The sequence below is a fragment of the Bos grunniens genome, chromosome 8 (genome assembly GCF_055505025.1).
Source record: "Bos grunniens cultivar Pamir isolate PY7600 chromosome 8, Bosgru_T2T1.0, whole genome shotgun sequence".
Taxonomy (NCBI): domain Eukaryota; kingdom Metazoa; phylum Chordata; class Mammalia; order Artiodactyla; family Bovidae; genus Bos; species Bos grunniens.
This window is the reverse complement of record NC_141172.1, coordinates 93152849-93178800: the sequence shown is the minus strand read 5'-3', so window position 1 is coordinate 93178800 and position 25952 is coordinate 93152849. Positions and strand designations below refer to the sequence as shown.

Genomic DNA, 25952 nt, shown 5'->3' with positions numbered 1-25952 from the left:
ATTTTACACAAACTAATGTCCATTGAGTCAGTGATGCCATCCAAGCATCTCATCCTCTGTTGTCCCCTTCTCTCCCAACTTCAATCTTTCCCAGCATCAGGGTCTTTTCCAATGAGTCAGCCATTCGCATCAGATGGCCAAAGTGTTGGAGTTTCAGATTTAATATCAGTCCTTCCAATGAACACCCAGGGCTGATCTCCTTTAGGATGGACTGGTTGGATCTCCTTGCAGTCCAAGGGACTCTCAAGAGTCTTCCCCAACACCACAGTTCAAAGGCATCAATTCTTTGGTGCTCAGCTTTCTTTATAGTCCAACTCTCATATCCATACATGACTACTGTAAAAACTATAGCCTTGACTAGATGGACCTTTGTTGACAAAGTAATGTCTCTGCTTTTTAATATGCTGTCTAGGTTGGTCATAACTTTCCTTCCAAGGAGTAAGAGTCTTTTAATTTCATGGCTGCAGTCACCATCTGCAGTGATTTTGGAGCCCCCCAAAATAAAGTCAGCCACTGTTTCCACTGTTTCCCCATCTATTTGCCATAAAGTTATAGTACCAGATGCCATGATCTTAGTTTTCTGAATATTGAGCTTTCAGCCAGCCTTTTCAGTCTCCTCTTTCTCTTTCAATAAGAGGCTTTTAGTTCCTCTTCACTTTCTGCCATAAGGGTGGTATCATCTGCATACCTGAGGTTATTGATATTTCTCCCGGAAATCTTGATTCCAGCTTGTGCTTCTTCCAGCCCAATGTTTCTCATGATGTACTCTGCATATAAGTTAAATAAGCAGGGTGACAATATACAGCCTTGATGTACTCCTTTTCCTATTTGGAACCAGTCTGTTGTTCCATGCCCAGTTCTAACTGTTGCTTCCTGACCTGCATATAGATTTCTCACGAGGCAGGTCAGGTGGTCTGATATTCCCATCTCTTTCAGAATTTTCCACAATTTATTGTGATCCACACAGTCAAAGTCTTTGGCAGTCAATAAAACAGAAGTAGATGTTTTTCTGGAACTCTCTTGCTTTTTCGATGATCCAGTGAATGTTAGCAATTTGATCTCTGGTTCCTCCGCCTTTTCTAAAACCAGCTTGAACATCTGGAAGTTCACGGTTCACGTATTGCTGAAGACTGGCTTGGAGAATTTTGAGCATTACTTTGCTGGAGTGTGAAATGAATGCAATTGTGCGACAGTTTGAGCATTCTTTGGCATTGCCTTTCTTTGGGATTGGAATGAAAACTGACCTTTTCCAGTCCTGTGGCCACTGCTGAGTTTTCCAAATTTGCTGGCATATTGAGTGCAGCACTTTCACAGCATCATCTTTCAGGATTTGAAATAGCTCAACTGGAATTCCATCACCTCCACTAGCTTTGTTTATAGTGATGCTTTCTAAGGCCCACTTGACTTCACATTCCAGTATGTCTGGCTCTAGGTGAGTGATAGCACCATTGAATTATAATTACCTACACTCAGATGTAAAAATGAAATCCTCTTACTTCCATTTCTTGATTGTTTTCCCTAAATTACATTGGATGTATCTTTCACAATGCATTTGTGAACTGACACAATTTGCACATTTCTTTCCAAGGCTTTGCCTGTTTTATATAAATGTTTCATTCACAAAAAGACACAGTGATAGATTATTTTCACTTGTCCATCCATTTCTGGAGTTATAGACTGATCTATATTCCACTTTCTGCTCTAAGAAATGAAATAAAGATGCAGTGAAACTGTGTATGCAGAGAAAGTTACAGGAAATCTATAATGCTAATAAAACCTACAGGTTTAGCCAAAATCAGACAATTGAGAGTTTTATTTTGTTATTATTTTTCCTGGCAAAACTTATTGTTGCAAAACTAGGACAAACCTCAAAGTGAATAAAATGATGCAAGAAGTTTTATTGAATTTTGTCTAGTTTGCCAGTTTTAAAATATATTTCTTTGTTCTTTGAGGGAACAATTCTGACACACATTGAAGGAGTGTACACATTTTTAACTTTTTTCTTCCTCAACTAGTAAATCACAGATTTTATTTGTGGCCACAAAATCAAATTCATTCTTCATGAGCTATCTCCACTACCACCTCTTCTGTGAAGCCCTACCTGAGTTTATTCTATTCCATGTAGTTCTATACTGCTGATCAGATAACCCAGCTTTTATTGACAGAATAGAGGTTCTAGGGGTTTTTATTAGAAGCTGAAAAGCTTTCTGAGAGGCAGGTAAGAGAGAATGGAGGAAGAAAAATTTGGTCTGAGTCACTGAGCCAGTTTTGGATGGCAGAAAATACAGTACATGCTTCTGAATATGTCACACCTTGCATGGATACATGATAAAACCTAGGGTGAGGATTAAAATGCCTGAGTGAGAATATTTAGGGAAAAAAGTTGCGGCAAAATGGGAGCCTACTATTAAACGGTAATGATACCAAGCCTTCAGTTATTAAATTCAGTAGGCAGAGCCCATAGTTCAGATATCTGTGTGTTTTACATTTAGCAACAAGGGGTCAGAGCTGATACTGACAGGCAGTAATGCCTCCTCAGCAGAAACATGGAACCCTTTGCATATTTCTCCCTTCAGTCTTCCTCTCTCCTACCCTTCTGCCTCTCTCCTTTCCCCTTCCTCTTTCTTCCCTCTTCCTTCCTTCACGCCTTTCTTTCTTTTCTTCTTTTCTTTTTTGACAAATGAGAAACAAACCCAATTTGAATTATCACAGGAAACTTAATCAAAGATCTCAGAGTAGAATCAAGTAATTACAAGAAAGGTAGAAATGAAGCTGCACATTGGGTACAACACTTAAGTTTAATGAGGCCAAAGATCTCTCTGGATCTCTCCTCTCCACCTTGTTCTCTATTATGACATCTTTCTCTCCTGCTTCAATTGGAAACATTCCACATGACAGACAATATGCTGTTGAACTCTCTGGCGCCTCATGAACTATTTCTTGGGAAAAGCTGACCCTTGCTTAATTTAGTGTCAAATTGTAAAATCCGGGTAGAGAGCTCACTTGCGTTGTACCCAGCACCAAGCTTATCATGCAGAGGGAGGATGGGGAGATAGGGATGCTTTTTAAGAAAGTGTAATCTTTCAGAACTCATGTTTAGTTATGGGGGTGGGGCATTTCTTTGCAGAAGAAAGTGTTTCCAAAATAAAAAATTGATGACCTACATAAGACCGACTAGAGCAAGCACAAAACAGGTTGTGACACTTATAGTCAACACATATATCTTAATGTCTATTATTGGCTACCCCAAGACAAACATCTAGAACTTTTGTTGGCATTGGTATCAGTGATGCCAGAAGACATCAGTAATAGGGCTCAGGCCTTTTGAATCATTATTGACAAGGCATAGCACCATGGTGACCTAGAAAAGAGGAAGAGGAAAATAGTACATGCTACTGTAGTAAATGAGAATATTACTGGGGACTTCCTGGACCGCAAGGTAAGTATTTGAGTGTAGATTAGATTCCAGTGGAAAGGATGGTGATGAAACCAGAGAAATAGTTTTGGTAACATGCCCCTGTTTATACTTTAGGTTGCTATGGATTGCAAAGTATGAGCTTTGTATATTAATAGGCTCTTTGGATGTCTCCTCTGTCATATGTGGATCTTAGCATTGTGCATAGATAGTCAAAAAAGGGAGATATAGTGCTGAATATAAATTACACCAATCTAAAATTGTAGATTTCTTGCATATTGGTATTCTGCCTATGCCTTTTAAAAGTAGTTTAACTCTTCATTTGTAAAATGAAGTCATGGTTTGAGTCAACTCAAAACATGAGTGCACAGCAACACAGAAATAGAGGATTGGAGGAATTATTTATCTGATTATAAATGTCTAAATTGTCATAAAGTTCTCAAGTCCAAATCCAGTACGTATAGTACTGGTAGGTGAAAGCACTGTAGCAGAGAATAAAGGTGGGCTCAGCACTTGAGATTTTAGAAGCTTACATGCATGAGTTCATTCTCACCAGGACCCAGCTTGGAGGCTGGACTACTGGATTGGACAGCATCTTGGAAATGTATCTGCCTGGGAAGGCAGAGCATATAATCTGAGACAGGGTTACTAGAACAGTAGACAGTATTTAGCTGGAAATTATTCAGCATAGAGTACTTAGCTTGGACTTATGAGAAAGGACTAGGACAGAACGTTAGCCTTATAATTAAAGTAACAAAAGGAATACTGCTTTGACTCAGAGGGCAAATAAGATCTTAGGAGTTTCCTGTGGGGACACTCACCCTAAATTTCATAGCTAGTGATGATATCTAAAGAGCAGGATAGTAAACCAGCGACCTTGGCTGGCAGATTGAATTCTGACTCTCAGTGGGTGTTTGATCCAAGCTACAACAGACCAGACCAGGAAAGGGATGGTGGGAGACTGAGGGTACTGATCTTCTTCTTGCATATGTCAGGGATGGCACAGAAACCACAGCAGGAAAGAGTCTGTGGGCAAGTGGGGGCACCAGTAGATTGAATGATGAAGACCTGATACAGAGGCAGAGAAAAAACAAGCCAAGATTGACAGATAACCTTTTCAATTGAAAGGAAGCTGCTGTTTAATGCCTCACTCCCCTTCTTAAATTTTTAATTGCTTCACTGGAATGTGTTGAAACATTCCTGAATAACTATTTGGTGATTAGATTAGAGGATGGATGTGATCTAATTCTATAGGGATATGCATGTTGGGTGAAGAGATGACTTTTGATATGTGAATCTTTTATAGAAAATTTACATTCTATTCTGCATTAGAATTTTCTTCACCCTTGGAGTCACAGGTTGCTGTCTCTTACTGCAGTGTTGTCCTGGAAACACCAGAAGCACTGAGAAGCATGTGGCACCCTTTGTGGGCAGCTCCCCTCGGTGTGCTGCAAGAGCTGTATTCAATCAAACTGTCAGAATGATGACAGCTCTGAGAAGGGGCCCATAAAGCTATTCATCAGGCTCTGAAACATCTAGCACTTTACTTGTCTGGAGTTATTTACTAGTGGTTGATGATAATACAGTTGAGCAAGGCAGATGCTTATGAGGCATCTTGGCTCTCTATTTTGGTGAGAAGTTCATTTTGAAAGGGAGAGCTTTAAGTTCTTTAGTATATTCAAGTCTAGCCTTTATTGGTAAAACACAATAAAATGAAAAAAAAAAAAGGCATTTTTAGGAGAAGTATAGGCCATGCTGTTATAAAAGCTGAGATTCTGTTTCAGTCCGAGTTCAGTCAGAAAAGCAGAATCAACAGTACACATATAGCATTACAACATGATGAGAAGAACTAATAGAAAGAAACACTTCTTAATCCTTGCTACTAATTAGATATATCTTTGGGTAAAGAACTTAAAATCTTCATCCTGAGTCATCATCCATAAATACCAAGATTTGGCAAAGCATTTAAAAAAAATGTTTCTTTTTTGTTTTAGGTATATGTGATTCTTGTGTATATTAACTCTATCTTTCCACCAGGGTTTTGAAATCCCTGTAGGTCAGGCACCCTGACAAATTTTTCTAAATCTTTTTCAGAATGTAGAATACCCAGCATGGACTAGCAATCTATTTTAAGGAAGATATCCTTCAATAGAGATTTATAGAAGAATAATGCTGGGAAAGATTGAAGGCAAAAGGAGAAGAGGGTGGCAGAGGATGAGATGGTTAGATAGTATCACTGACTCAGTGGACATGAATTTGAGCAAACTTTGGTAGATAGTGAAAGCATATCTCAGATATGCAGATGACACTACCCTTAAGGCAGAAAGTGAAGAAGAACTAAAGAGCCTCTTGATGAAAGTGAAAGAGGAGAGTGAAAAAGTTGGCTTAAAGCTCAACATTCAGAAAACTAAGATCATGGAATCCTATCACTTCATAGCAAATAGATGGAGAAACAGTGGAAACAGTGGCAGACTTTGTTTTTTGTGGGGGCTCCAAAATCACTGCAGATGGTGATTGCAGCCATGAAATTAAAAGACGCTTATTCCTTGAAAGAAAAGTTATGACCAACCTAGACTGCATATTAAAAAGCAGAGGCATTACTTTGCCAACAAAGGTCCGCCTAGTCAAGGCTATGGTTTTTCCAGTAGTCATGTATGGTTGTGAGAGTTGGATTGTGAAGAAAGCTGAGAGTCGAAGAATTGATGCTTTTGAACTGTGGTGTTGGAGAAGACTCTTGAGAGTCCCTTGGACTGCAAGGAGATCCAAAAAATCTATTCTAAAGGAAATCAGTCTTGAATGTTCATTGGAAGGACTGATGTTGAAGCTGAAACTCCAAAGCTTTGGCCACCTGATGTAAAGAGCTGACTCATTGGACAAGACCCTGATGCTAGGAAAGATTGAAGGCAGGAGGTGAAGGGGAAGACAGAGGATGAGATGGTTGGATGGCATAACTGACTCAGTGGGCGTAAGTTTGGGTAAACTCCGGGAGTTGGTGATGGACAGGGAGGCCTGGCATGCTGCAGTCCATGGGATTGCAAAGAGTTGGACATGACTGAGTGACTGAACTAAACTGAACTGAAGGATAGGGAAGCCTGGCATGCTGCAGTCCATGGAGTCTCAAAGAGTCAGATACGACTTAGCGACCGAACAACAATTGATAGTTATATCTACTGTCAGTTTATTGTGCCATTACTATGTAGACAATTAATAAATAGCATTTGATTAAATGTGATATTTTTAGATATGTTATAAATGGCTATAATATAGGTTTCTTGAAGAATCTTGCTTCTGTTGGCATGTTTGAAGCGAAAAAACCATTATACCTGGAAACTTGATTCTAAGTCCTAGTCAGTTTGAATTCCTCAATTTTTAATATATGAAATCTATAACCCAAGCTTCTAAGGTTTTAATTTTTAAAAATCTACCATATACTTCAAATTTGGTTTTATCTAGTGAGAATAAAATATTGTGTACTTCTTTAGCTGATAGCCATCTGCTACAGAAACATTCAGATGTCAGCTCATCAGAATTTAAAAGGACTTCCTGAACAGAAGTTCACTGAAATTTAAGAAACTTTAATGAAACTTCTGTTACAAAATGATGCTGTCTTGGCTTTAGGCTAATCCCCTAAACACACCTACAAATTCATCTCGCCAAATGTCTGCCACAGAGAAGGAGCTGGATCAGTTTTACAATTTTTATGGCAAAGGTTAAAATAAGTAATTTCCACAACAGCTGTCAACACACAGTCTGTCTTTAGAGGCTGCTTTCCCTAGAGAATTTTATTTCTTCAAATGTCATAATTAGAATTTCATCTCTAGTGACTACTCAAGGAAGTCTGGCAGCAGGAGACAGCATGGGTCACATTTTAATTACGAAAATGCATCCTTCCTGTCTAACGGGCCAGGAAGTTTTTGCTAGTCATGTCACAGGAGCTTCTATGCACTGGGAATAATTAACTGCACTTTTCAGTGGATAGCAGTTGTTTTCTTAAAATTCAGCAAGATTTATCAGAGCATTAACAGATTTCTCTGTCCTACCAAAAAACCAGTAGGGTGCAAAGAAGTAGATTTCCAGGCAATTAGAGCAATGAGTTGTATTCGTGCACTTACATTATTTATGGTGAATGTGTATCAACAGGAGGGCACTTTCATTTCTTTCTTTCATTAAACAAACATTTATTGACTATCCAGTTTGTTGTTGATCACTGAACTTACAGTTGGGGAAACAAATTTGAACAACACTTTTTCCATAGTAGAGATGTACCTGATTTATTGGTCATAAATTGTTATTAAAAGTGATATAGTAGAGTTATATACATGGTGCTTTGAGGACATCAAGAAAGAAGTAATTAATTCTATTTAGAGAGATCAGGAAAGATGGGGCAGGAAACATGATATCTCAGCTGAGCTGTAAAGGATGTGCAGGAAGGAGTTTGATAGATTGACAATGGAGGGGAGGGAATTCCTGACAGATGGAACTGTGTCTGTAGAAAAAAAGGTTATTTGGAGGCATCTGTAATCAGTTCAGTGAGGTGCTGATGCAGAATGCTTTTGAATAAGCCGTATTAATAGAAGACAGGCGTACAGTACAGGACTAGAGTGTATTGGATGCAGGCAGAAATGTAGACACTACGGACAAGGCATTTGTCTTCACAAGAGGGTTATAGGTTATGGGTACGCCTAGATACTGATTCCCTCAGCTCCCAGAACAGCCAGACAGGATTTTTCAATATCTTTGTCCTATTATCCCAGTTGCCTAAGAAAGTCTATCATTTGCCTTTTCAATGATGTGAAAAAGATCAGTGCATCCATATAATGAGTTACTAGTTAATAATAAGAAGAAATGAACCAATGAGAAGTGCAACAAAGTGGACAAATCCCAAAAGCATTCTGCTAAGTGAAATAAGCCCAGGAGAAATACTATACAATGCTTCCATTTATATAAAATTCTAGAATAGGCAAAACTATAATGATAGAAAGAAAATTGGCAGCTGCCAGGAGCCAGAAGTTGGGCAGAAGATACTGACTAAGAAGAGGCATGGAGGCACTTTTTGGAGCAATGGAAATGACCGTTTCATGGTTGTGGTGGTGGCTACAAGACTCATCAAACTATACAGTTAAAATCTGTGTTTTGCTGTTTATAAATTATAGTTTAAAAAAGCTGGCAACAAGTGTGAGGCACAGCAGAGACTTTGGTCCTAATGAGTTAACTGCAAAGGTACTAAAACCCTATTTATTAGGAAGCAAAAGCCTTCCTAATAAAAATGTCTAGGGTGAGACCACTAAATGGGTCTCCTCAAGCATCTGAAGACTGAAAACCATGTTAGCTGACACTGAGTTAGCCGAGTAAGAAATTAGGAGGAGGGTAGAGGAAGGAGTTATTATTTTCTCCTTAAATATACATTGTTGACTTTAAATTACAAGTACAATGATAAATGGGTTTCCCAAGTGGTTCAGTGTAGAGAATCTACTTGCCAATGCAAGAGTCGCAGGGGATGAAGGCTTGATCCCTGGGTTGGGAAGATCCTCTGGAGGAGGCAATGACAACACTCCAGTATTCTTGCCTGGAGAAACCCATGGACAGAGAGGCAGTTGCAAAGAGTCAGACACGGCTGAGCACCTGAGTATCCACCCACAATGATAAATAATAATTGATTTTTATAAACCATTTCTTATCTTCCAGAGATATCTTTAAAAGCTTTATAAATATTAATTCATTTAATTCTCATGACAAGTCTGTGAGTAAATAATCTTATTATTATTCCCATTTGTTGTATGAGAAAACTGAAGCAAACAGAGGTTAGTTAACTTTATAAGTTAACTTATAAGTTAACTTTATAAAATACTAGTTCTTATACTAGTTAGTATAAGAGATTTGAAGTTAGGCAGTCTACTTCAGAATCTGTGTACTTAACCACAGAGGAATTATATTTGAATTTAAGTTCTTCCAGAAACTTAATTAATGAGAGGCGTTTATATGCAACTTTAGGATATCTTGAGCTTCCCAGGTGGCACTATGGTAAAAAACCTGCCTGCCACTGCTGGAGACATAAGAGACGTAGGTTCAATTCCTGGGTTGGGAAGATCCACTGGAGAAGGGTATGACAACCTACTTCAGTATTCTTTCCTGGAGAATCCCATGAACAGAGGAGCCTGGCAGGTTACAGTCCATAGGGTCACAAAATGTCAGACACAACTGAAGTGACTAAGCATGAATGAAGGATATCTTGATGCTGTTGTATTTTATTATTGGAGTACATTGTGATTTTATTTCGCTGAAGAGTCCCTGATATCTTTGTGTCCAGACATAAGAGTTGGGACTGAATTTTCAGCTTTACATATAGCATGACATTGGAGTTAGCATATGCTTGATATTGTAGAAGTGGTTACAAGAAGGTGGAAACAAGGCTTTCCTTATCCTTCCTAAGGAAGATAGCCACAGTCATGTATATCACAGGTTTCATGAATAAACTTAATGGATTAGATGAAAAATCACTGGGGAGTTTTAGGGGGTATACTATAATATACTACACATATTTCCCATGTGCTTGAAACTCTACTAAAGTAATTTTGGAATGAGTTCTTAGATTATTGGGTGATACCAATGGTGCATATTTCCTAACTGAGTGGAGACTATTTATAAGCACTGGGAATCTGATCTCTCTTCCTCAATTTAAAATTTTGCACCAGTACACAGAAGAAATCCTCAGTAGTTGTTTATGTCTGCCCTGAAAACAAAACTTTTCCTCAGTTAAGATGTCCCAAGGTGTAGGCTGGGAGAGTGAGAAGAGAGTATTAGTAAGCCAATGTGCTCATGTCCTTTAGTCATTGTCTCTAATCTATCCTTTATCAGTAATAGAACTCCTATTCTGATACTGATCTGTCTTACTTCTGTGTGTATTTCTAAACTGGTTCAGAATTAGATGGTAGAAAGAATGGTGTTATTAAAGGACCTAACAACAGCCAACAGTGCTGATGCAATTCTTTTTGTTTTTCAATCACAGTGAAGGAGAAGGAAGGGGCAATATTGGAAATAGGGCCATATGAAGATTAGGACAATACAGGTAAGAAAAATAGAGCCAAGACTAGCAAAACCAGAGCCTATCAGTCTTTTACTTTTCTTCATTCATTGCAAATAACTTTGTTCCTTTCTTCCCACCATTGTCAACATGCACAAACATTACCTAACAATTCACCCCATCCCACCAAACAACAACAAGACTTTCTGCCTACTAATACTTTCTGCCACAGCTTTTACATTTGTTTTATTAAAGCTTGGTGCCCAAAGACCACCAAAAGCAGGTTTTTAGTAAAACATGTTTAGGTTTACTAACTTGCTGTAGCAAGGAAAACTGTATCCTACAGGAATAATAATAATCCTAGTGAAATGAAACTTGGATGGTCTTGTACAGGGTTTGGGTTTACACTGGGTGATTTAGTATCTGTTTTTTATTAGAGTTTCAAAAAGGAGGCTATTTGGTCACTGGATATCTTATTAATTTAAATTTAGGAGGTGGGAGATATAAAGCAGGGCTGTCATTGGTAAAGAAGTGTTAGTCACTCACATTAGTTTTAAAGAAGAGTGTGGTTGCACAGTGTCGTCGTTTATGTTTGTTTCACTAGGGTCACAAAATAACCACAAAATAACAAAATCCTGAGAAATCTGCATGCAGGTCAAGAAGCAACAGTTAGAACTGGACATGGAACAACAGACTGCTTCCAAATCTGGAAAGGAGTACATCAAAGCTGTATATTGTCGCCCTGCTTATTTAACTTATATGCAGAGTACATCATGAGAAACGCTGGGCTGGAAGAAGCACAAGCTGGAATCAAGATTGCCAGGACAAATATCAATAACCTCAGATATGCAGATGACACCACCCTATGGCAGAAAGTGAAGAAGAACTAAAGAGCCTCTAGATGAAAGTGAAAGAGGAGACTGAAAAAGTTGGCTTAAAACTCAACATTCAGAAAACTAAGATCATGGCTTCTGGTCCCATCACTTCATGGCAAATAGATGCGGAAACAATGGAAACAGTGACAGACTTTTTTTCGGGGGGGGGGAGGTTAGAAAATCACTGCAGATGGTGATTGCAGCCATGAAATTAAAAGACACTTGCTCCTTGGAAGAAAAGTTATGACCAACCTAGACAAAATATTAAAAAGCAGCGACATTACTTTGTCAATAAAGTTCCATCTAGTCAAAGCTTTGGCTTTTCCAGCAGTCATGTATGGATGTGAGAGTTGGAATATAAAGAAAGCTGAGCATGGAATAATTGATGCTTTTAAACTGTGGTGTTGGAAAAGACTCTTGGGAGTCCCTTGGACAGCAAGGAGATCCAACCAGTCCATCCTAAAGGAAATCAGTCCTGAATAATCACTGGAAGGACTGATGCTGAAGCTGAAACTCCAATACTCTGGCCACCTGATGTGAAGAACTGACTCATTGGAAAAGACCCTGATTCTGGGAAAGATTGAAGGTGGGAGGAGAAGGGGACGACAGAGGATGAGATGGTTGGATGGCATCACTGATCGATGGACATTAGTTTGAGTAAGCTCTGGAGTTGGTGATGGACAGGGAAGCCTGGTGTACTGCAGTTCATGGGGTCGCAAAGAGTTGGACACAATTGAGTAACTGAACTAAACTGAAGTGAACAAAATATCTGATGTTGTTGATATTCTGTGAAATTGTCCTGGCTGTTGGTTGCCAAGCCAGCCAACAGCTGTCAGCTTATCACAGATTGTTTTGCATTTTGTTTTTTTTACCCTTCTTTCTCTGTTTCATATATCCATTAACTCACAAGGCTGTCTAAGGCAGCTTGAAAGTTTCTTTTCAGAAGAGAAAAAAAAAAAAAACAATTTGTATTCGTTACCATCTTATCAACCATGACTGAATTTTAGAGTAGAAATCCTGAGAAAAAGAGAAAAAAATTTCCCCTTTTAACATGCTATTTATCCATAAAAATGGAAGTTTAGTGACTGTATATGCATATAACTAATTTATCAGAAATACAAATTCTATTTATGCAAGTGTTTATAGCTGTATTACAGTAGTAGTCACAAATAAGACCAAGTTATTTGATGTAAACAAACATATTGCCAAAGTTTCATATGTATAGTTCGGTTGTGTTAAGCTGGCTGTAATTAAGCTTTTAAAGACATAAAAAATAATGCAAGGAAAAGATTACATAAAAGATATCAGTAGATTGAGGTATTTTAGTTCACTTTTTCATAGATGGAACATTAACAGTTGAAGAAATTATTTTTTCAAGCATAATAAAGCACAGCTTCAAATGAAAATTTCATTAGGTTTATTTCTAATAGCAGATTGAGCGCACTGGATATATGTTTTGTATACATAAACCTAATGTAGAATTTTCAGTAGTTCACTAATTCTCTTTGAAGAAAATTAAATTTTTTAAAATATAAATTCCTTTATAGAATTGGCTTTCTGGTTTAGACTTTGTATTTATCTATTTGAAAGTATATTGTTACTCCCTTTACCTATATATTCCTATAGAAATGGTTGTGGGTGTAATCTTCTTAAAAGTACATTTTGGCCATTTTCCTGCTTTCTCATGCATTAACACATCTATCTATGAATGAAAATCTACCTATGAATGGATGTTCCAGAGAAAGAGCCAATGGTGAACAAACTGATCAAGTTTCACTACATTTGATCAGGATAAATTATTTTTTTCTCCACACATTTTTTATTCATAGTCCCTGAACTGTGCCTCTGAACAATGCTGTCCTTATTTCTCATCATCTCATGTAAGGGAATGAGTCACAGAAACCAGTATGGGAGAAATGGTGGAAATGGTGGAGGAAAGGAGAACAATGAGAACAGAAGACTAATACCAGAGTCTTTTCCCTGGTTTTGTCCAGGCACAACTGTGACTAGGAAATAACCTTTGAAATATATAAACGGAAGCCTCTGAGCATCTTTTTTCCAGTTGAAATGACCAGAATTGAGGGATTACTACTAACTGAATTCCGGACATTATTTGTATGGTACCAGATTAGTGTACACTTTATGTTTTAGGATCCAATTCAGATACCATGTTACATTTTCCCAGTCTCCTCTAGTCTATGAGAGTTTCTCTCTTCCCTAGTTTTTGTGACCTTCACAGTATTCAAGATTGCTGCTGCTGCTTCTAAGTAGCTTCAGTCGTGCCTGACTCTGTGTGACCCCATGGACGGCAACCCATCAGGCTCCCCTGTCCCTGGGATTCTCCAGGAAAGAACACTGGAGTGGGTTGCCATTGCCTTCTCCAATGCATGAAAGTGAAAAAATAAAGTGAAGTCACTCAGTCGTGTCTGACTCCTAGCGACCCCATGGACTGCAGCCCACCAGGCCCCTCCGTCCATGGGATTTTCCAGGCAAGAGTACTGGAGTGGGTTACCATTTTGAATGTCCCCTAGTTTGTATTTTCCCGATATTTTTCTCATGATTAGACTTGGGTTAAGAATTTGGAGGAAAAAGAAAAACAACAACAACAACAACTCAGAGATGTAGTGTTCTTCTATTACATGATAGGGGAATATATATTGATGTGACTAAAATGATGATGTCAATCTTCATGACTTGGTTGAATCAAGTATCTGTGTTTGTTAGGTTTCTCCACTGAAAGTTGTTATTTCTTCTCTCTTTATTCTGTTCTTTTGGAAGACAGCCACCTTTTGGAAGTCTAGCCCACCCTTAGGGTAAGTGTAGTATTTAAGTTCCACTCCTGGAGGAGTGAATTTCTGCATATATTATTTTGGAATTCTTATGTAAGGAAGACTAATTTCTGCTCCATTTATTTATTTAGTCATTTTTTTATGCCAGCAAAGATTCATGGATATTATTTTACATTTTGTGGTATAATCCAATACTACATTACTTATTGCACAAATTCCAGTTTTGGCCATTAGATGCTCTTCCAGGTTTGATCCTGTGTTCCTTTAATATGTCTCAGGTTTTTGTTTTGTTTTGTTTTTTAGCACTTCTGGTACTACAAGATGACCTATGACCTACACTCACCTTTTATTTTCCCTGGTCCAGTCCTAGAATTGGCTTTTTTCCCTAAGCAAAACTATTTCATTTTACTGTAGGATGGTATCTGGCAACAAATATATGGATATTAGGAATGATTTTTGGTACTGGTATCAACTCTAGGCATCTCAACTTACAAAGATTTAGATAATTTACATTATTCATTTTTTTTGGAAAAAATTGAAATTATATAATCTTGTATAAACTTTTACTTCAGATAAATCTTATTTACTTACTTTTAAATATAATACACTCATATGGTTTAATATTAAAATCTCTTTTGTCAGCCACACATTTTATCTCCCTTAGAGACAACCAATATTATAATATCTTAAATTTGCTCTCAGTGGTATTCTGTGGTTAGACATATATGTATTCTTTCCCTAATACACTTATATACAAAGTCAGCATACCATACATACTGTCCTCTGCCTTGATTTTCTTTCACTCACCAATATATCTTAGAGAGTTTGTTTTTAATGAAGTACTTCCTCAATCTTTTTAATGGTTACACTGATTTTCATTGTATGGATATATGTACAATAATTTAAGTAATCCTCTATTAATAAATATTTATATTGCTTCTATTCTTTTATTATTATAATAAATTCTGCAATATAAATCTTATACATATGTTACTTCTTACATAGCTGAAAATATCAGTAGAATAAAAGAAAATTAGAAACAAAATTGTTAGGTAAAATGGTATATATACTTATCATCTTAATAGATTTTTTTTTCTATAAATGTTTAACAATTTATATACTTTCACTGATCTTCAGAGAATTTCTGTTTCTCCGCACTCTAATACATTAATGTACTTTTGCCAACCTGAAAAATTGCATCTCAGTGTAGTTTTTATTTGCATTTCTTCTAATATGAATAAGAATAAACTTTTTTTTAAATCATGTTTAAGACTGATGTTTTTGAACTGTGGTACTGGAGGAGACTCTTCAAAGTCCCTTGGATAGCAAGGAGATAAAACCAGTCAATCCTAAAGGAAATCAACCCTGACTAATCATTGGAAGGACTGGTGTTAAAGCTGAAGCTCCAATACTTTGGCTACCTGTTGTGAAGAACTGACTCATTGGAAAAGACTCTGATCCTGGGAAAGATTGAAGGTAGGAGGAGAAGGGGACAACAGAGGATGAGATGGTTGGATGGCATCACTTGCTCAATGGATATGAATTTGAGCAAACTCTGGGAGATAGTAAAGGACAGGGAAGCCTGGCAGTTCATGGGGTCACAGGTTGGATACAACTTAGCAATTGAACAGCAACAACAACAGGATTGAAGGAGAGCAGAATTTGTGCCCTTCAAAATGCCTCTTTGGCATAAGATTATTTGGGGCTGGTTATTTTTATGAAAGTCCAGACCCATGAGAAGTTCTGAAAATCCATTAAAAGTCACCCTTTTGTAAAAGAAACTTGTATTTATAAGGAAAAACTCCATTTGTGTGGGTATATCCCTCTCTGTACCGAGAAGAATGACTAAGTCTTTAGAAACTTATCAATGGAGAAGCCAAAGACATATCTGCCTAACAACACATAGCCTTGCTGATTGTGATTTTCTTGATAACCTCCCATAACTGGCTCTTCCTATCAACACCTTTTGTCTTTATCTGGAGGCGGTGTGTAAGGTGGTGGTTCAGACCATTTCTGGGAGTTGCTCAGTTTTCCTAAGTACACAGGGGATATTCATTCATGTACACAGGGGATATGCATATAATTAAACTTCTGTCTGTTTTTCTCCTGCTAATCTGTCTTTTATTACAGGAGTGGAGGTCTCAGTTATAAACAACAATTTATTAATAAACAAAACCTCAATTATATACAGTTGGGAGACCAGAGAGGGGAGATCCCATGCACAGTGATGAAAGCAGAGCCCAAGAGGAAGAAGACAGACTCCTTTTCTTTTGTTGCAAGAACTGGGCCAATGAAAAACCAAGGGCTCTTTGTGGACTGCAGCCCTCACAATTTCCTCTTCCTTCCATAAAAGTGCTCTCCTTCCCTTGCAATGCAGGGGCTTGTATGTAGCTTGCCATGTTTGCAGACCCCAAATTCTCTGTTGATTCAAAATTAATTTTTTTTTTTTTTTCTGAAGAAATATCTGGCAGTCTGTTTGTTTTAAATCAACATTTTGGTGGCCTGCACAGGGACTAGAGAAGCTTCAAGGCTGTTGAGCAAAATAGGTGAGGTACCCACAATGGAGTTTATTGTTGTTCACTGCTTTCTCACTAACCCCGGTGTTTGAAAGTATGTTTTCTGGGTCTGAGATCATGCCCTTCCTGTATTTGAAGCTCTCTAGGCTTTATTTGGGATCTATTTAAAGGTTTCATCTGTTGGTTAAGGCCTTGTTCTGTATGTGAGTATTCATTTGGCACTTTGGTCTGGTTTTGAGGTCAGACACTTTTACTGAAGCTGGCTAACCTCAATCCATTCCTCCAGGATCACAGGTTGTTTCTTTGAAACGGTGTTGGGTTTTTCAGCATTCAGCTGATTTCTTTGGAAGAGCTGTCCTCTGGAGACTGGCTAGAAAACATCTTTGGCCTGGCTCCTCTGGGACCGAGCAGTCCTCTGAAGACTGGTTGGGATTGACTTGCAAGTTGTTTGAACTGAGCTATTTGGGCTGTAAACCATTTAAGGTGTTTGAAAATTGTTCTTTACTCCAGTAAAAATATCCCTCAAAAGTAAAATCCCATTATCTGAGTATTTTGAGGCTGCCCCCCATAGCGTCTCTGGCAGATTTGATTTTAAGTTTAAAAATCAAGTTTCTCTCTCATGCTTCTAATTAAATGGACCAAACTGACCAAAGGTTATTTAGAATATCAGTGGCCATTATGGAGAAATTTTGAATTTCCCAAACTAATTTCCTTAAAACCAAATTGGACTAAAACAGCTCAAACATTTTCAAAACTGAGTGAAATGCTTATTTTGACTGATATTTTGAAACTTCCCAATGTTACCAGCAGTATAAAATTGCTTCTCTGCAAAGATTTTAAAATTATATAAAATGATTGAAGAAAGATAAAATGGCTTCTGAAGCCTCAGGTCCTGCCTCTGTTGCCATCTTGTCTTCCGTGGCTTTTTGTAGCCAGATTCTGCCTTCTGTTCCATTTTCCTGCTTCTCTTCTATGTAGCTTACATCTCCACTAGGCCTTCAGTTTCTCCATTCAGCTTCTATTGCCAAGCTCCTCCTTTGCTCCAAAATGCTCCCCACAGCCGTTTCCTCTGAATTGTCAGAACCTGTCACTTTAAAACTAAGCTATCTGAGAATCAAGAGGCTCTAAACTTAATTTCTTATACTCTCTGGATTAAACTGTGACCCATAGTCAAAGATTTTTCCATAGCAACTGAAGAGCCTTAAGGTTTGGTGAGGAATTTAATGTAGTCATTCAAATTTTTCAACTCGGTTTCTCTTATGGGTATCAGCTAGTTCATATGCTGGTACCTAAGGGTAGACTCAGCACTGAGTGAAAACCACTAATTGGGAAATTCCTTAATGGTCTCTAGAATTACAAGCAGGAGACCAGCCCACTACTTTACTGTATGATCAGTCTCAGGCAATACAGCCAACTTCACTGAATAATTCCTAGGGACTTTCCAAAGTCAGTTGATTGGAAGAAATTTCAGACTTGCATGCAAACATCTGACAAACCTGATCATGATTATAAAAATCAACTTCTGATTATTTTTAAAGAAAATTCTGATGTTCCTTAAGATGTCGATTCCACCTGAGCAGCTGAACTGAGACATTTATCTTCTGGTAAAAAGAACCAGCATGGAATGGGAAGCTATGTCTGCTCCAGATTTAGTCAGTCTGGCAAACCAGCTCTCTCACACTGCAGATGTCACCTCAGCATTATCTTCAACTCCTGCAAATAAAGTCTCCTAAATGAAACCAAAATCCTCCTAGTTTCCGTTATCACTGCAGAGAGCCAGAACACCACTTTAGGCAACTTCTGCCCTCTAATCAGTCTTTCCAAAGTCCTTCTAATTCTCAATGACAGGGCTCCTAGGACCTACAGGGAATCTTTTCAATCCTCCCTCTTAATTGGCTTAGAGAAACACTTATCAATATTAAGGATGAAACTTTTCTAGTCCTAGTGACACTAGAGTCACATTCTTCATGCTCAGTGTCACTACTATAAAATAGCCCCAGCCTTGCAGTGCTGCTGCTGCTGCTGCTGCTGTTAAGTCGCTTCAGTCGTGTCCGACTCAGTGCGACTCCATAGACGGCAGCCCACAAGGCTCCCCCGTCCCTGGGATTCTCCAGGCAAGAACACTGGAGTGGGTTGCCATTTCCTTCTCCAATGCATGAAAGTGAAAAGGGAAAGTGAAGTCGCTCAGTCAGGTCTGACTCTTAGCGACCCCATGGACTGCAGCCCGCTAGGTTCCTCCATCCATGGGATTTTCTAGGCAAAAGTACTGGAGTGGGGTGCCATTGCCTTCTCCTAAAACAGTTCAAACAGTAGGGATGCCTAATGTACCTCAGAAGTTTCTGTCTCTGAATCTACTCCTTTTAAGTCAGGCCCTTTGAAAGACACACATGCTTTTCTCCTCAGTTCCTCTCTCCCATCCATTTATTAGGCTGAGTCTTCTCAGAGAAGTATCATGCTGGAATTTCTCCCAAAGGGGGGATAAAATTCTAGAAACTGACAATATCAAAGTAATCTACCAAGTAAATTAAATGACCTTTGACACCTTTTATTTGTTCCATCTCTGAGAGTACTAGAGCAGATTCTGGAAATATTGATGATTTGTCCTTATGGAATCATCTACCACCTTCTTTACAGACAAAATCTCCCACTGATATTGATGAAATTCACAGAATAACTCCCATCAAAATTCTAAGAGACCTCTCAAAATCTCTTCTTAGAATTCATCAGTATGGTATAAGCAAAGAAGCCTTTCAGAGAAGAAAATCCACAATAGAAGAGTGCAAAGCTCAAGGCCTCATTATTTCTTGTACCAGCCCCTGTATCACTTCCATTTTAGCAATAAGAAAACCTAATGACTGATGGCAGAGGTTTGTCCATGACAATAAACAACACTGTTATCCCCGGACATCTTTTGTTCCTAACCATCACACATTACTAACATCCATTCCCACTGGAAGTAAATTATTTACTGTAATTGATTTACTCAGTACATTATTTGGTACTATAGTTGATGAAGCTAGCCAATACCCTTTTGGCTTCCCTTAGGAAACACTTACCTGGACAGTAATGTCTCAGGGTTATACAGAAAGGCCTTATTTTTCACAAATCCTGAAGGCTGATCTAGAAGATAAAAAGTTCCCTAGGGTTTCTACATTGTTGCAAATGTGGATAATTTCCTTTTTGTCTTCTTCTTAATCAAACCTCCTCAGGAAAACAGCAGCCTTAAAGGGGCATAAGATCACCAAAGAAAAATTGCAATTTTTACTAACCCAGATTAGATATTTAGGGCACCTGATATCAGAACCAGGGCTACGCCTAGGTTGGGAGAGTGTGTAATTTCCTCAGTTCTGTCTTGCCGCAGCAAAAATTTGAAGTGACTGAGGGCCAGTGTTATAGCTCAATTTTATTGGCAAGCAAAGGAAAATACATCCTCAAGCTGTAAGGGCAGGCTGACCCAAAAGATGAGAAAGGAAGAGAAGCACTCAGATTTTGGCTCCTCTTTTTATATGTTTTTCCTCCTCCCCTTGAGCCTGCCCTATGTAATTGGGCTAGCCAGGAGGGCTGTTTTTTTTTTTTTTTTTTACCTGAGGTCCTCACTCTGGTCCTTGGACTTTTCTTTGTTCTATTTTTGCGGGCTTTTCCCTTGTTTGTCTTTTAGCCATCGCCATGATGGACTCCTTTTTCCTATTCTAACTATCTAAGACCTAGATCCGGGTAGACTTTATGATGTCCTAAGTTTCCCAAAACCCAAAGCTAAGAAACAACTTCAAAGCTTTCTCAGGCTAATTGTTTATTGTCAAAACTGGATTCCAAATTTCTCTCTTATGGCCAGGCCTCTATACATTTTACTCAACAATAACAACCCCAACCCAATTTTATAGGGAGAACCAGATAACATAGCCTTCAAAGTCTTATTCTGATGAATCCACCTGCCCTTGTGTCAGTTGCTCAGTAGTGTCCAACTCTGTGACCACAAAGGCTATAGCCTGCTGGGCTTCTCTGTCCATAGGATCTGTCAGGCAAGAATACTGAGCTGGGTTGCAATTTCCTTCTCCAAGGGAGCTTCCTGACCCAGGGATTGAACCCATATCTCCTACATTGGCAGACAGATTCTTTGCCTGTTGAACCATCAAGGAAACCCTCGGGCATCCCAATTATCAGAGTCCCTATTTTACTTTCTGTACATGAAAAGGAAAGAAATGTTCTTGGGGTACTAACCGCAAAACACAGGAACTTCCCTGATACCTGCCATAGGGTATTAAGGCCAGCAACTGGACCCTGAGGCATGAAATACCCCACTTGTCTTAGAGCCATTATGGCCAGTGCCCTTTTGGTGAAAGGTCACTGAGAAAATTGTTCTGGGATCCCTGTTAACCACTTTTTACCTCATGCATTAGAAATTCACTTGATTTCTCATCACATTCAATATTTCTCAGCCAGTTGCCTTACCCGCTATGAAGTTCACATAACTCTTAAGTTGTAATAACTTTAACCCAGATATCCTTCTCCCCTCTATTACAAACAAAGTACCTCATGAGTGTTTAACACTGACAATGACCTCCTGACCACAGGGTGATCAATAGGAAACTCCACTGGGTAAGGCTGATATCTCATTATTCACTGATGGTTCTTAATTAAAGGAAGGCAATGCCAAATATTGCTTGGATGTGTGATTACATGTTCTATTGACATTGTTGAGGCAACATCTTAACCTATGGCTTCACAGCCTTACAGGCTGAATTATACACTTTGACAAAGGTTTGTACTTTAGCCAAGGTCAAGACTTCAAGTATTTTTACTGATATTAAATTTTGGCATAGCTCATGATTTTGAAATATTTTGGAAGTAATGTGGCATCCTTACTTCCGGTGGAAATAAAATTAAACTGGCCCATATGTTCAGGAATTACTGAAATAAATACTTTTACCTGACACTCTAGCTATTATTAAGATTTCAGGGCATTCTGAATTTGACCTTTTGAAAGCTAAAAGAAATCACCTTGTTGATAGTTCTGCATGAAATGCCACTCTTAAAGGGACCAACAGCCATTAAACCTCTGTCATGGTTCAAAGGGATGCTTCGTCAAATGATAATGTAGAAAAACTGGCTAAGGAAGCCCAACAACTGATCTCAGAAAAGGAGAAAAAAAAAATCATTGGAAATTCAGTAGTTGTTGGTTTAATGAAAAGAGAAAGCTCTGGTTTGGACCAAATGATGACCCGGTCATATCAGAGACTCTAAAGCACATGCCTTAAGCCACTGGTCTACAAAATGATTGCATTCATTCCTTAATATTGGTGAAAAACATTAATAATACCACAAAGAGTGCCCACCTCACTTATCCTGAGTACAAGTCAGTGAAGCCTGATCATACTGCTCCTAGGCTTAAACTGCCTAATGGACCACTTGAGGTCTAGAAAATGGATTTCACACAACCTTCTCCTCTATTAGATATAAATATGTTTTAGACAGAGTGTTCATGTTTTCACACTGTGCTGATGACTTCCCTGAAAGACAGGTATTGCCTCTTCTGCGGCTAAATTTTTCTTAGGAAAAGATTGACCCTACCTGGAGAACCTCCACTTGATCTTCATTGATTGTTATAGTAACTGAAGAAATAATTTTACTGACCAGGTGCTTCAAGAAGTCTGTGTTATTTGGCCGATTCTCAATACTTTCACTGTGCTTACCATACTTAACCCACTAGTTTAATCAAATGCACTAATTTTAGTATTAAGACTCATACAGCACTTCAGTTCAGTCGCTCAGTCGTGTCTGAATCTTTGCGACCCCATGAACAGCAGCACACAAGGCCTCCCTGTTCAAAACCAACTCCCAGAGTTTACCCAAATTCATGTTCACTGGGTTGGTAATGCCATCCAACCATCTCATCCTCTCTAGTCCCTTTCTCCTTCTGCCCTCAATCTTTCCTAGCATCAGGGTCTTTTCAAATGAGTCAACTTTTCACATCAGATGGCCAAAGTATCGGAGTTTCAGCTTTAGCCTCAGTCCTTCCAATGAACACCCAGGACTGATCTCCTTTAGGATGGACTTGTTGGATCTCCTGGCAGTCCAAAGGACTCTCAAGAGTCTTCCCAACACCACAGTTCAAAAGCATCAGTTGTTTGGTGCTCAGTTTTCTTTATAGTCCACCTCTCACATCCATACATGACTACTGGAAAAACCATAGCCTTGACTAGATGGACCTTTGTTGACAAAGTAATGTCTCAGCTTTTTAATATGCTGTGTAGATTGATCATAACTTTCCCTCCAAGGAGTAAATGTCTTTTAATTTCATGGCTGCAGTCACCATCTGCAGTGATTTTGGAGCCTAGAAAAATAAAGTCAGCCACGTTCCCTCTGTTTCCCCATCTATTTGCCATGAAGTGATGGGACCAGATGCCATGATCTTAGTTTTCTGAATGCTGAGCTTTAAGCCAAATTTTCCACTCTCCTCTTCCACTTTCATCAAAAGGCTCTTTAGTTCTTCTTCACTTTCTGCCATAAGGGTGGTGTCATCTGTATATCCGAAGTTATTAATATTTCTACCGGCAATCTTGATTCCAGCTTGTACTTCATCCAGCCCAGCATTTCTTATGATGTATTCTGCATATAAGTTAAATAAGCAGGGTGACAATATACAGCCTTGACGTACTCCTTTTCCTATTTGGAACCACTCTGTTGTTCCATGTCCAGTTCTAACTCTTGCTTCTTGATCTGCATACAGGTTTCTCAAGAGGCAGGTCAAGTGGTCTGGTATTCCCATCTCTTTGAGAATTTTCCACAGTTTATTGTGATCCACACAGTCAAAGGCTTTGGCATAGTCAATAAAGCAGAAATAGATGTTTTTCTGGAAATGTCTTGCTTTTTTGATGATCCAGGAGATGTTAGATTTGACCTCTGGTTCCTCTGCCTTTTCTAAAACATCTGGAAGTTTATGGTTCATATATTGCTGAAGCCTGGCTTGGAGAATTTTGAGCATTATTTTACTAGCATGTGAGATGGGTGCAATTGTGTGGTAGTTTGAGCATTCTTTTTTTTTTTTTTAATCTTTACATAATTGTATTAGTTTTGCCAAATATCAAAATGAATCCACCACAGGTATACATGTGTTCGCCATCCTGAACCCTCCTCCCTCCTCCCTCCCCATACCATCCCTCTGGGTCTTCCCAGTGCACTAGCCCCAAGCATCCAGTATCGTGCATGGAACCTGGACTGGCATTGAGCATTCTTTGGCATTGCCTTTCTTTGGGATTGGAATGAAAACTGACCTTTTCCAGTCCTGTGGCCACTGCTGAGTTTTCCAAATTTGCTGGCATATTGAGTGCAGCACTTTCACAGCATCATCTTTCAGGATTTGAAATAGCTCAACTGGAATTCCATCACCTCCACTAGCTTTGTTTGTAGTGATGCTTCATAAGGCCCACTTGACTTCACATTCCAGGATGTATGGCTCTAGGTGAGTGTGAGTGATCACACCATCATGATTATCTGGGTTGTGAAGATGTTTTTTGTACAATTTTTCTGTGTATTCTTGCCACCTCTTCTTAATATCTACTGCTTCTGTTAGGTCCATACCATTTCTGTCCTTTATTGAGCCTATCTTTGCATGAAATGTTCCCTTGGTATCTCTAATTTTCTTGAAGAGATTTCTAGTCTTTCCCATTCTATTGTTTTCCTCTATTTCTTCATACTGATCACTGAGGAAGGCTTTCTTATTTCTCCTTGCTAATCTTTGGAACTCTATATTCTTGTGGGTATATCTTTCCTTTTCTCCTTTGCTTTTTGCTTCTCTTCTTTTCGGCAGCTGAGATTTAGAAAGATGGACTCCTGTCTCCTGTACAATGTCATGAACTTCTGTCCATAGTTCATCAGGGACTCTGTCTATCAGATCTAGTCCCTTAAATCTATTTCTCACTTCCACTGTATAATCATAAGGGATTTGATTTAGGTCATACCTGAATGGTCTAGTGGTTTTCCCTACTTTCTTCAATTAAGTCTCAATTTGGCAATAAGGAGTTCATGATCTGAGCCACAGTCAGCTCCCAGTCTTGTTTTTGCTGACTGTATAGTTTCTCCATCTTTGGCTGCAAAGAATATAATCAATATGATTTTGATGTTGGCCATCTAGTGATGTTCATGTGTAGAGTCTTCTCTTGTGTTGTTGGAAGTGGGTGCTTGTTATGACCAGTGCATTATCTTGGCAGAACTCTATTAGCGTTTGGCCTGCTTCATTCTGTACTCTAAGGCCAAATTTGCCTGTTACTCCAGGTGTTTTTGACTTCCTACTTTTGCATTCCAGTCCCCTATAATGAAAAGGACACCTTTTTGGTGTGTTAGTTCTAGAAGGTCTTGTAGGTCTTCATAGAACTGTTCAATTTCAGCTTCTTCAGCATTACTGGTCAGGGCATAGACTTGGATTATTGTGATATTGAATGGTTTACCTTGGAAACAAACAGAGACCATTCTGTCGTTTTTGAGATTGCATCCAAGTACTGCATTTTGGACTCTTTTGTTGACTATGATGGCTACTCCATTTCTTCTAAGGGATTCCTGCCCGCAGTAGTAGATACAATGGTCATCTGAATTAAATTCACCCATTCCAGTCCATCTTAGTTCGCTGATTCCTAGAATGTTGATTTTCACTCTTGCCATCTCCTGTTTGACCACTTGCAATTTGCCTTGATTCATGGATCTAACATTCCAGGTTCCTATGCAATATTGCTTTTTACAGCATCGGACCTTGCTTCTATCACCAGTCCCATCCACAACTGGGTGTTGTTTTTGCTTTGACTCATACATACTTTTTTTCTTGATATGGTTGATTCACAATATTATACAGCAAAAACTAACACAACATTGTACATCAACTATACTCCAATTAAAAAAAAAATCAACCAGCAAACTTGTAGACACCCTCCAAATATTTTGACCAAAAGCATTTGTTCAAATATTTTGGCCCAAAGCCAAAAGTCCATTTTTCTAAATCTCAGGTTCACCCTTTGAGACAGTCACAGAATGCCCAATGCATTAGACTTCTGCATCTTTTGATCCACAACTGAAAAAGGAAGAGATACTCTAATATTCCAAAGGCCTAATTGTTTCTACAAATAAACATCTTTTGGTAGGGTCATCTTTTCACAGGTGATAAAGATTTTAAGTACCACAGATTGCAACCTAAAGTTTTGTTTATTGGAAAAGGTACCTCAGGAAGAACTCTCTTAAACCTCACTGAAAAGGCCCCTATTAAGTACTGCTAGTGTTCTTGCCTGGAGAAACCTTGGGATGTGGAAGCCTGGTGGGCTGCTATCTATGGGGTCACACAGAGTCGGACAC

The 25952-nt window shown here is 38.7% G+C and overlaps 1 protein-coding gene across 14 annotated transcripts in view; it reads right to left on the bottom strand.

Annotated features, from left to right (window-relative positions):
• The window catches only part of LOC147367691 (uncharacterized), a 224814-nt gene that overhangs the window by 64342 nt on the left and 134520 nt on the right, over window positions 1-25952 (bottom strand). Inside the window, exon 5 of one of the 14 annotated variants that reach the window (XR_015169283.1) lies at window positions 8784-8981. The exons of 12 other annotated variants lie outside the window; for them this stretch is intronic. Coding sequence is in view for 1 of the 2 variants with exons in the window: in XM_086414514.1 (XP_086270640.1) it covers window positions 8885-8981 (97 nt within the window). In the remaining variant the exon portion in view is untranslated. Of the gene's footprint in view, window positions 1-8783; window positions 8982-25952 lie in introns of those variants that run through there. One more of the 14 variants, XM_086414514.1, reaches the window with a different exon arrangement.